The sequence below is a fragment of the Pleurodeles waltl genome, chromosome 8, assembly GCF_031143425.1.
Source record: "Pleurodeles waltl isolate 20211129_DDA chromosome 8, aPleWal1.hap1.20221129, whole genome shotgun sequence".
NCBI lineage: Eukaryota > Metazoa > Chordata > Amphibia > Caudata > Salamandridae > Pleurodeles > Pleurodeles waltl.
In genome coordinates, this window is record NC_090447.1 from 1,159,930,539 (window position 1) to 1,159,943,208 (window position 12,670).

At 47.6% G+C, this 12,670-nt stretch overlaps 1 protein-coding gene across 3 annotated transcripts in view; it reads left to right on the forward strand.

Annotated features, from left to right (window-relative positions):
- RUBCNL (rubicon like autophagy enhancer) overlaps window positions 1-12,670 on the forward strand; it is a 136,011-nt gene that overhangs the window by 97,945 nt on the left and 25,396 nt on the right. For all 3 annotated transcript variants that reach the window (XM_069205391.1, XM_069205390.1, XM_069205392.1), the window contains one exon: window positions 318-379. In XM_069205391.1, coding sequence (XP_069061492.1) covers window positions 318-379 — 62 coding nt within the window. The remainder of the gene's footprint in view (window positions 1-317; window positions 380-12,670) is intronic.

Below are 12,670 nucleotides of genomic sequence, written 5' to 3' on the forward strand. Positions count from 1 at the left end.
TGTTAATAAAAAAATATTTTAAAAAAAAAAAACCTATAAGAAGATAAGGAGTAGATATTAAGGGCAGGCTTCAGTGAACATGTATACCCAGGAATTGTATCCTATTGAAAAAGCATGTATGCCCTTAAGTGCTTGCTGATGTGGGGGTGCCTTTTTGTGTGCACTAATTATCTCCCTGGTGTTTTTGAAGACAGGTTCTGAACATGCTACTGTTGTACAGCAAACTTTATTTATTAAAAGGAATATTTGAAATTTTCCTATTTTGTACATTTTAAAATGTTTTCATTTTATTTTTGTTTATTAATTTCCTACTTTAGGAGCAACAAGAAAAGCTGATTCACTTAAAAAAACTGCTGATGACTTGTAGATTCGCTGAAAGGTATGATAATCTGTATTACTGCTTTTCTTAATCCTTTCTCACTGAGGTTTGTTTTTTTTTTGCTTTTTTTTTTTTTTTTTACTCTTACACAGTGGTCTGAGGGGGTGTGGTTGACAGAATAATAATTTGGAATTTTTTATTCTGTAATTATTGTTCCCAGTTTATAAACGGAATGCATAGTTTTACCCATCAGACTTATGTCTATGATTTGTGCACATTTATGTATTTTTTGGTTATACACAAAATGTTACATAAGCTTGAAAGGCAATCTACAGTAAAATTACGATTTTCAGGCTTGGGGCCAACTCTTTATGCTTGCTACTCTGTAGATTTTCTGCATGATGACATTTACACAGAAGTACATGTGGCCCAAATGTGCAAAAGTACATATATTTTTACATTTCTATTACAACACTCCTCTGCCAAAGCACCTTTCATCCCCTCATCCAATTCAGCTCTCACCTCCTCAGGGCAAACATTTTTCACCGTGAAAAAAACACTTTCTCTGCACCCCAGTGAAATATGCAACGTGAGTTTGCTCTGATGACCAGCAAAAATTTCAGCCCATAGACTTGCACGTTTTCAGGTTATCATCAACTTTATTGAGGACAGCTGCCCAGGAACACATGCCTTACTGTGCCTGAGGAGAGATTAGTAACATCAAGTCAAAGTACCAGAATTTAACAAACTCCAGATAGGCTTATCCATTCTACTTCTATCTTGCGCACAAACGCACTCCACACACCTACAGTATGGTTGCCCCATTACAGTATTAAAATTGTTTACAATTATTATACTTGTCTCCACTTCTGCTGGCTTCCAAACTGGGCATGGTACTCCAGTCTAGGTCTTGCCAGTGATGTATACAGTGGTACTATGCTTTGTATTAGTCCTACTCTTCTCCCTGTTGAATTTGAAATTTTGGGTAGTAGCCAGGCTCCTTCAATTTGATGTCATTCATTTCGGTAAGTTCAGTTTCTCTCCTGCTGGGCACTCGTTTTACTTCCCCTCTTTCCATTTTCTGCAAATCCTTTGGTGTTCTGTGACTCTAAACATGATTTGAAGTTGACTGTAGTGAACACAAGTTACTAATCGTTGCCAAACAGTGTATCACCTGAAAATAGGCAAACCTTTTGTAAGGAAATGCCTCCTTGGCATGGTTGCCCCCTGACTTTTTGCCTTTGCTGATGCTATGTTTACAATTGAAAGTGTGCTGAGGCCTGCTAACCAGGCCCCAGCACCAGTGTTCTTTCCCTAACCTGTACTTTTGTATCCACAATTGGCAGACCCTGGCATCCAGATAAGTCCCTTGTAACTGGTACTTCTAGTACCAAGGGCCCTGATGCCAAGGAAGGTCTCTAAGGGCTGCAGCATGTCTTATGCCACCCTGGAGACCTCTCACTCAGCACAGACACACTGCTTGCCAGCTTGTGTGTGCTAGTGAGGACAAAACGAGTAAGTCGACATGGCACTCCCCTCAGGGTGCCATGCCAGCCTCTCACTGCCTATGCAGTATAGGTAAGCCACCCCTCTAGCAGGCCTTACAGCCCTAAGGCAGGGTGCACTATACCATAGGTGAGGGTACCAGTGCATGAGCATGGTACCCCTACAGTGTCTAAACAAAACCTTAGACATTGTAAGTGCAGGGTAGCCATAAGAGTATATGGTCTGGGAGTCTGTCAAACACGAACTCCACAGCACCATAATGGCTACACTGAAAACTGGGAAGTTTGGTATCAAACTTCTCAGCACAATAAATGCACACTGATGCCAGTGTACATTTTATTGTAAAATACACCCCAGAGGGCACCTTAGAGGTGCCCCCTGAAACTTAACCGACTATCTGTGTAGGCTGACTAGTTTTAGCAGCCTGCCACAAACCGAGACATGTTGCTGGCCCCATGGGGAGAGTGCCTTTGTCACTCTGAGGCCAGTAACAAAGCCTGCACTGGGTGGAGATGCTAACACCTCCCCCAGGCAGGAATTGTCACACCTGGCGGTGAGCCTCAAAGGCTCACCTCCTTTGTGCCAACCCAGCAGGACACTCCAGCTAGTGGAGTTGCCCGCCCCCTCCGGCCAGGCCCCACTTTTGGCGGCAAGGCCGGAGAAAATAATGAGAAAAACAAGGAGGAGTCACTGGCCAGTCAGGACAGCCCCTAAGGTGTCCTGAGCTGAGGTGACTCTAACTTTTAGAAATCCTCCATCTTGCAGATGGAGGATTCCCCCAATAGGGTTAGGATTGTGACCCCCTCCCCTTGGGAGGAGGCACAAAGAGGGTGTACCCACCCTCAGGGCTAGTAGCCATTGGCTACTAACCCCCCAGACCTAAACCCGCCCTTAAATTTAGTATTTAAGGGCTACCCTGAACCCTAGAAAATTAGATTCCTGCAACTACAAGAAGAAGGACTGCCTAGCTGAAAACCCCTGCAGCGGAAGACCAGAAGACGACAACTGCCTTGGCTCCAGAAACTCACCGGCCTGTCTCCTGCCTTCCAAAGATCCTGCTCCAGCGACGCCTTCCAAAGGGACCAGCGACCTCGACATCCTCTGAGGACTGCCCCTGCTTCGAAAAGACAAGAAACTCCCGAGGACAGCGGACCTGCTCCAAGAAAAGCTGCAACTTTGTTTCCAGCAGCTCCAAAGAACCCTGCAAGCTCCCCGCAAGAAGCGTGAGACTTGCAACACTGCACCCGGCGACCCCGACTCGGCTGGTGGAGATCCAACACCTCAGGAGGGACCCCAGGACTACTCTGATACTGTGAGTACCAAAACCTGTCCCCCCTGAGCCCCCACAGCGCCGCCTGTAGAGGGAATCCCGAGGCTTCCCCTGACCGCGACTCTTTGAACCTAAAGTCCCGACGCCTGGGAGAGACCCTGCACCCGCAGCCCCCAGGACCTGAAGGACCGGACTTTCACTGGAGAAGTGACCCCCAGGAGTCCCTCGCCCTTGCCCAAGTGGAGGTTTCCCCGAGGAATCCCCCCCTTGCCTGCCTGCAGCGCTGAAGAGATCCCGAGATCTCCCATTGACTTCCATTACAAACCCGACGCTTGTTTCTACACTGCACCCGGCCGCCCCCGCGCTGCTGAGGGTGAAATTTCTGTGTGGGCTTGTGTCCCCCCCGGTGCCCTACAAAACCCCCCTGGTCTGCCCTCCGAAGACGCGGGTACTTACCTGCAAGCAGACCGGAACCGGGGCACCCCCTTCTCTCCATTCTAGCCTATGTGTTTTGGGCACCACTTTGAACTCTGCACCTGACCGGCCCTGAGCTGCTGGTGTGGTGACTTTGGGGTTGCTCTGAACCCCCAACGGTGGGCTACCTTGGACCAAGAACTGAACCCTGTAAGTGTCCTACTTACCTGGTAAAACTAACAAAAACTTACCTCCCCCAGGAACTGTGAAAATTGCACTGTGTCCACTTTTAAAACAGCTATTTGTCAATAACTTGAAAAGTATACATGCAATTTTGATGATTTGAAGTTCCTAAAGTACTTACCTGCAATACCTTTCGAATGAGATATTACATGTAGGATTTGAACCTGTGGTTCTTAAAATAAACTAAGAAAAGATATTTTTCTATATAAAAACCTATTGGCTGGATTTGTCTCTGAGTGTGTGTACCTCATTTATTGTCTATGTGTATGTACAACAAATGCTTAACACTACTCCTTGGATAAGCCTACTGCTCGACCACACTACCACAAAATAGAGCATTAGTATTATCTCTTTTTACCACTATTTTACCTCTAAGGGGAACCCTTGGACTCTGTGCATGCTATTCCTTACTTTGAAATAGCACATACAGAGCCAACTTCCTACATTGGTGGATCAGCGGTGGGGTACAAGACTTTGCATTTGCTGGACTACTCAGCCAATACCTGATCACACGACAAATTCCAAAATTGTCATTAGAAATTGATTTTTGCAATTTGAAAAGTTTCTAAATTCTTAAAAGACCTGCTAGGGCCTTGTGTTAGATCCTGTTTAGCATTTCTTTTAGAGTTTAAAAGTTTATAAAAGTTTGAATTAGAACCTAGAACTAGTTGTAGATTCTTAAAAAGTATTCCAACTTTTAGAAGCAAAATGTCTAGCACAGATGTGACTGTGGTGGAACTCGACACCACACCTTACCTCCATCTTAAGATGAGGGAGCTAAGGTCACTCTGTAAAATAAAGAAAATAACAATGGGCCCCAAACCTACCAAAATACAGCTCCAGGAGCTTTTGGCAGAGTTTGAAAAGGCCAACCCCTCTGAGGGTGGCAACTCAGAGGAAGAGGATAGTGACTTGGAGGACAATTCCCCCCTACCAGTCCTATCTAGGGAGAACAGGGTCCCTCAAACCCTGACTCCTAAAATAATAGTCAGAGATGCTGGTTCCCTCACAGGAGAGACCAACACCTCTGAAATCACTGAGGATAGCCCCAGTGAAGAGGACATCCAGTTAGCCAGGATGGCCAAAAGATTGGCTTTGGAAAGACAGATCCTAGCCATAGAGAGGGAAAGACAAGAGATGGGCCTAGGACCCATCAATGGTGGCAGCAACATAAATAGGGTCAGAGATTCTCCTGACATGTTGAAAATCCCTAAAGGGATTGTAACTAAATATGAAGATGGTGATGACATCACCAAATGGTTCACAGCTTTTGAGAGGGCTTGTGTAACCAGAAAAGTGAACCGATCTCACTGGGGTGCTCTCCTTTGGGAAATGTTCACAGGAAAGTGTAGGGATAGACTCCTCACACTCTCTGGACAAGATGCAGAATCTTATGACCTCATGAAGGGTACCCTGATTGAGGGCTTTGGATTCTCCACTGAGGAGTATAGGATTAGATTCAGGGGGGCTCAAAAATCCTCGAGCCAGACCTGGGTTGACTTTGTAGACTACTCAGTGAAAACACTAGATGGTTGGATTCAAGGCAGTGGTGTAAGTAATTATGATGGGCTGTACAATTTATTTGTGAAAGAACACCTGTTAAGTAATTGTTTCAATGATAAACTGCATCAGCATCTGGTAGACCTAGGACCAATTTCTCCCCAAGAATTGGGAAAGAAGGCGGACCATTGGGTCAAGACAAGGGTGTCCAAGACTTCAACGGGGGGTGACCAAAAGAAAGGGGTCACAAAGACTCCCCAGGGGAAGGGTGATGAGACAACCAAAACTAAAAATAGTAAAGAGTCTTCTACAGGCCCCCAAAAACCTGCACAGGAGGGTGGGCCCAGAGCCTCTTCACAAAACAATGGGTACAAGGGTAAAAACTTTGATCCCAAAAAGGCCTGGTGTCATAGCTGTAAACAGCATGGACACCAAACTGGAGACAAGGCCTGTCCCAAGAAAGGTTCCACTCCAAACTCCCATCCAGGTAACACTGGTATGGCTAGTCTCCAAGTGGGATCAACAGTGTGCCCAGAGCAAATCAGGGTCCACACTGAAGCTACTCTAGTTTCTGAGGGTGGGGTGGATTTAGCCACACTAGCTGTCTGGCCGCCTAACATGCAAAAATACAGACAGCAACTCTTAATTAATGGGACTAGAATAGAGGGCCTGAGGGATACAGGTGCCAGTGTCACCATGGTGACAGAGAAGCTGGTTTCCCCTGGCCAATACCTGACTGGAAAAACTTACACAGTCACCAACGCTGACAATCAGAGAAAAGTACATCCCATGGCAATGGTTACTTTAGAATGGGGAGGGGTCAATGGCCTGAAACAGGTGGTGGTCTCCTCAAATATCCCAGTGGACTGTCTGCTTGGAAATGACCTGGAGTCCTCAGCATGGGCTGAGGTAGAGCTAAAAACCCATGCAGCAATGCTGGGTATCCCTGAACTGGTGTGTGTGAAAACAAGAGCACAGTGCAAGGCACAGGGTGAACAAGTAGAGCTGGAGTCTGGAAGAATGGCCCAGCCTACCAAGAGAACAGGAAAGTCAGTTGGGAAACCAACTGCAACACAGCGAAAGAAAGGGAACCTCTCTTCTCAGGAAGAAGTTCTGCCCTCTGAGGGAACTGAGCCTTTGGAGCTTGAACCTTATCAGGTTGAGCTCTTAGGCCCAGGGGGACCCTCAAGGGAGGAGCTGTGTAAGGGACAAGAAACCTGTCCCTCTCTTGAAGGCCTTAGGCAGCAAGCTGCTGAAGAGTCCAAAGGCAAGAAAAATGGAACGCATAGGGTCTATTGGGAAGATGGACTCCTGTACACTGAGGCCAGAGACCCCAAACCTGGTGCCACTAGGAGAGTGGTAGTGCCTCAGCTGTTCAGGAAGTTCATCCTAACATTGGCCCATGACATTCCCCTTGCTGGACATTTGGGACAAACCAAGACGTGGGAGAGGTTAGTCAACCACTTCTACTGGCCCAATATGTCCAACATGGTTAAGGAGTTTTGCCTCTCCTGCCCCACCTGTCAAGCCAGTGGTAAGACAGGTGGGCATCCAAAGGCCCCCCTCATTCCACTTCCAGTGGTGGGGGTTCCCTTTGAAAGAGTGGGTGTGGACATAGTTGGTCCACTGGAACCTCCCACAGCCTCAGGAAATATGTATATCCTGGTAGTAGTGGATCATGCTACCAGGTATCCTGAAGCTATTCCCCTTAGGTCGACTACTGCCCCTGCAGTAGCCAAGGCCCTCATTGGTATCTTTACCAGAGTGGGTTTCCCTAAGGAGGTGGTGTCTGACAGAGGTACCAACTTCATGTCAGCATACCTAAAGCACATGTGGAATGAGTGTGGAGTGACTTATAAATTCACTACACCATACCATCCACAAACTAATGGCTTGGTTGAGAGATTCAACAAGACATTAAAAGGCATGATCATGGGGCTCCCAGAAAAGCTCAAAAGGAGATGGGATGTCCTCTTGCCATGTCTGCTTTTCGCTTACAGAGAGGTACCACAGAAGGGAGTAGGATTCTCACCCTTTGAACTTCTGTTTGGTCATCCTGTAAGGGGACCACTTGCCCTTGTTAAAGAAGGCTGGGAGAGACCTCTCCATGAGCCAAAACAAGACATAGTGGACTATGTACTTGGCCTTCGCTCTAGAATGGCAGAGTACATGGAAAAGGCAACCAAAAACCTTGAGGCCAGCCAACAGCTCCAGAAGTTTTGGTATGACCAAAAGGCTGCACTGGTTGAGTTCCAACCAGGGCAGAAAGTCTGGGTTCTGGAGCCTGTGGCTCCCAGGGCACTCCAGGACAAATGGAGTGGCCCTTACCCAGTACTAGAGAGGAAGAGTCAGGTCACCTACTTGGTGGACCTGGGCACAAGCAGGAGCCCCAAGAGGGTGATCCATGTAAACCGCCTTAAGCTCTTCCACGACAGGGCTGATGTCAATCTGTTGATGGTAACAGATGAGGATCAGGAGGCAGAGAGTGAACCTCTCCCTGATCTTCTGTCATCAGACCCAAAAGATGGGACAGTAGATGGAGTGATCTACTCAGACACCCTCTCTGGCCAACAGCAAGCTGATTGTAGGAGAGTCCTACAACAGTTTCCTGAACTCTTCTCCTTAACCCCTGGTCAGACACACCTGTGTACCCATGATGTGGACACAGGAGACAGCATGCCTGTCAAGAACAAAATCTTTAGACAATCTGACCATGTTAAAGAAAGCATCAAGGTGGAAGTCCACAAGATGCTGGAATTGGGAGTAATTGAGCGCTCTGACAGCCCCTGGGCTAGCCCAGTGGTCTTAGTCCCCAAACCTCACACCAAAGATGGAAAGAAAGAGATGAGGTTTTGTGTGGACTACAGAGGGCTCAATTCTGTCACCAAGACAGATGCCCATCCAATTCCAAGAGCTGATGAGCTCATTGATAAATTAGGTGCTGCCAAATTTCTAAGTACCTTTGACTTGACAGCAGGGTACTGGCAAATAAAAATGGCACCTGGAGCAAAAGAAAAGACAGCATTCTCCACACCTGATGGGCATTATCAGTTTACTGTTATGCCCTTTGGTTTAAAGAATGCCCCTGCCACCTTCCAAAGGTTGGTGAATCAAGTCCTTGCTGGCTTGGAGTCCTTTAGCACAGCTTATCTTGATGATATTGCTGTCTTTAGCTCCACCTGGCAGGATCACCTGGTCCACCTGAGGAAGGTTTTGAAGGCTCTGCAATCTGCAGGCCTCTCTATCAAGGCATCCAAATGCCAGATAGGGCAGGGAACTGTGGTTTACTTGGGCCACCTTGTAGGTGGAGGCCAAGTTCAGCCACTCCAACCCAAGATCCAGACTATTCTGGACTGGGTAGCTCCAAAAACCCAGACTCAAGTCAGGGCATTCCTTGGCTTGACTGGGTATTACAGGAGGTTTGTGAAGGGATATGGATCCATTGTGACAGCCCTCACTGAACTCACCTCCAAGAAAATGCCCAAGAAAGTGAACTGGACTGTGGAATGCCAACAGGCCTTTGACACCCTGAAACAGGCAATGTGCTCAGCACCAGTTCTAAAAGCTCCAGATTATTCTAAGCAGTTCATTGTGCAGACTGATGCCTCTGAACATGGGATAGGGGCAGTTTTGTCCCAAACAAATGATGATGGCCTTGACCAGCCTGTTGCTTTCATTAGCAGGAGGTTACTCCCCAGGGAGCAGCGTTGGAGTGCCATTGAGAGGGAGGCCTTTGCTGTGGTTTGGTCCCTGAAGAAGCTGAGACCATACCTCTTTGGGACTCACTTCCTAGTTCAAACTGACCACAGACCTCTCAAATGGCTGATGCAAATGAAAGGTGAAAATCCTAAACTGTTGAGGTGGTCCATCTCCCTACAGGGAATGGACTTTATAGTGGAACACAGACCTGGGACTGCCCATGCCAATGCAGATGGCCTTTCCAGGTTCTTCCACTTAGAAAATGAAGACTCTCTTGGGAAAGGTTAGTCTCATCCTCTTTCGTTTGGGGGGGGGTTGTGTAAGGAAATGCCTCCTTGGCATGGTTGCCCCCTGACTTTTTGCCTTTGCTGATGCTATGTTTACAATTGAAAGTGTGCTGAGGCCTGCTAACCAGGCCCCAGCACCAGTGTTCTTTCCCTAACCTGTACTTTTGTATCCACAATTGGCAGACCCTGGCATCCAGATAAGTCCCTTGTAACTGGTACTTCTAGTACCAAGGGCCCTGATGCCAAGGAAGGTCTCTAAGGGCTGCAGCATGTCTTATGCCACCCTGGAGACCTCTCACTCAGCACAGACACACTGCTTGCCAGCTTGTGTGTGCTAGTGAGGACAAAACGAGTAAGTCGACATGGCACTCCCCTCAGGGTGCCATGCCAGCCTCTCACTGCCTATGCAGTATAGGTAAGCCACCCCTCTAGCAGGCCTTACAGCCCTAAGGCAGGGTGCACTATACCATAGGTGAGGGTACCAGTGCATGAGCATGGTACCCCTACAGTGTCTAAACAAAACCTTAGACATTGTAAGTGCAGGGTAGCCATAAGAGTATATGGTCTGGGAGTCTGTCAAACACGAACTCCACAGCACCATAATGGCTACACTGAAAACTGGGAAGTTTGGTATCAAACTTCTCAGCACAATAAATGCACACTGATGCCAGTGTACATTTTATTGTAAAATACACCACAGAGAGCACCTTAGAGGTGCCCCCTGAAACTTAACCGACTATCTGTGTAGGCTGACTAGTTTTAGCAGCCTGCCACAAACCGAGACATGTTGCTGGCCCCATGGGGAGAGTGCCTTTGTCACTCTGAGGCCAGTAACAAAGCCTGCACTGGGTGGAGATGCTAACACCTCCCCCAGGCAGGAATTGTCACACCTGGCGGTGAGCCTCAAAGGCTCACCTCCTTTGTGCCAACCCAGCAGGACACTCCAGCTAGTGGAGTTGCCCGCCCCCTCCGGCCAGGCCCCACTTTTGGCGGCAAGGCCGGAGAAAATAATGAGAAAAACAAGGAGGAGTCACTGGCCAGTCAGGACAGCCCCTAAGGTGTCCTGAGCTGAGGTGACTCTAACTTTTAGAAATCCTCCATCTTGCAGATGGAGGATTCCCCCAATAGGGTTAGGATTGTGACCCCCTCCCCTTGGGAGGAGGCACAAAGAGGGTGTACCCACCCTCAGGGCTAGTAGCCATTGGCTACTAACCCCCCAGACCTAAACCCGCCCTTAAATTTAGTATTTAAGGGCTACCCTGAACCCTAGAAAATTAGATTCCTGCAACTACAAGAAGAAGGACTGCCTAGCTGAAAACCCCTGCAGCGGAAGACCAGAAGACGACAACTGCCTTGGCTCCAGAAACTCACCGGCCTGTCTCCTGCCTTCCAAAGATCCTGCTCCAGCGACGCCTTCCAAAGGGACCAGCGACCTCGACATCCTCTGAGGACTGCCCCTGCTTCGAAAAGACAAGAAACTCCCGAGGACAGCGGACCTGCTCCAAGAAAAGCTGCAACTTTGTTTCCAGCAGCTCCAAAGAACCCTGCAAGCTCCCCGCAAGAAGCGTGAGACTTGCAACACTGCACCCGGCGACCCCGACTCGGCTGGTGGAGATCCAACACCTCAGGAGGGACCCCAGGACTACTCTGATACTGTGAGTACCAAAACCTGTCCCCCCTGAGCCCCCACAGCGCCGCCTGCAGAGGGAATCCCGAGGCTTCCCCTGACCGCGACTCTTTGAACCTAAAGTCCCGACGCCTGGGAGAGACCCTGCACCCGCAGCCCCCAGGACCTGAAGGACCGGACTTTCACTGGAGAAGTGACCCCCCAGGAGTCCCTCGCCCTTGCCCAAGTGGAGGTTTCCCCGAGGAATCCCCCCCTTGCCTGCCTGCAGCGCTGAAGAGATCCCGAGATCTCCCATTGACTTCCATTACAAACCCGACGCTTGTTTCTACACTGCACCCGGCCGCCCCCGCGCTGCTGAGGGTGAAATTTCTGTGTGGGCTTGTGTCCCCCCCGGTGCCCTACAAAACCCCCCTGGTCTGCCCTCCGAAGACGCGGGTACTTACCTGCAAGCAGACCGGAACCGGGGCACCCCCTTCTCTCCATTCTAGCCTATGTGTTTTGGGCACCACTTTGAACTCTGCACCTGACCGGCCCTGAGCTGCTGGTGTGGTGACTTTGGGGTTGCTCTGAACCCCCAACGGTGGGCTACCTTGGACCAAGAACTGAACCCTGTAAGTGTCCTACTTACCTGGTAAAACTAACAAAAACTTACCTCCCCCAGGAACTGTGAAAATTGCACTGTGTCCACTTTTAAAACAGCTATTTGTCAATAACTTGAAAAGTATACATGCAATTTTGATGATTTGAAGTTCCTAAAGTACTTACCTGCAATACCTTTCGAATGAGATATTACATGTAGGATTTGAACCTGTGGTTCTTAAAATAAACTAAGAAAAGATATTTTTCTATATAAAAACCTATTGGCTGGATTTGTCTCTGAGTGTGTGTACCTCATTTATTGTCTATGTGTATGTACAACAAATGCTTAACACTACTCCTTGGATAAGCCTACTGCTCGACCACACTACCACAAAATAGAGCATTAGTATTATCTCTTTTTACCACTATTTTACCTCTAAGGGGAACCCTTGGACTCTGTGCATGCTATTCCTTACTTTGAAATAGCACATACAGAGCCAACTTCCTACACCTTTCCTACCAATTTTTCTGCAGTTTCACTTAAAAGTATATGAAAGAGCACCTGATGCAGAACCTCTACGAGCTTCCTGGCAAAATTCTGTTCTGCCGCTACTTATTTCATGCCACCTTTCAGAGTACTTTCCATCTGTGGCAAGGTACATTATTTTATTATTAGTGTTATTTTATGTAGGGGGCCGTGCCATAAACTGGGCCCCACCTACTGGAACAGCCACTCCCTCGCAATCTCGAAGATGAGTTCCTGAGATTCAGCAGAGGACTTACAAACTTTTACTAATGTAGAGAATGTTCACAGCTCAGTTCCCACATTGATGCACAGTTCGTGACTTCAATGATTTTTACCACCTACTTTAAATAATGTAAGAAATAGGTCTCAGTTTACAATTTGATAACATTATGACCTTTAATAGAACATGGTAAATACCCTTGTGTGCAAATACTTTCAATCCAGACTGGGTATGTAAACCGACACATATTAGAACAGTATTCTTGTTTTTGGCTCTCTAGAGTTTATTTTTCTTCATGGTTGTGCTACATTTATGTAAATACTTCCTCAGTATCCTGAATACTCAGGTGTAAGCAATATTGTCTCCTACCTTTTCACACAAACCGTCATGAGATCCAAATTAGATTTCTGTGGTTGTAAATGTTTCCAAAGCAGTTCACGAGCCCTGCCAACAACAGAGTCCAAGAGCACTTCATGTCAG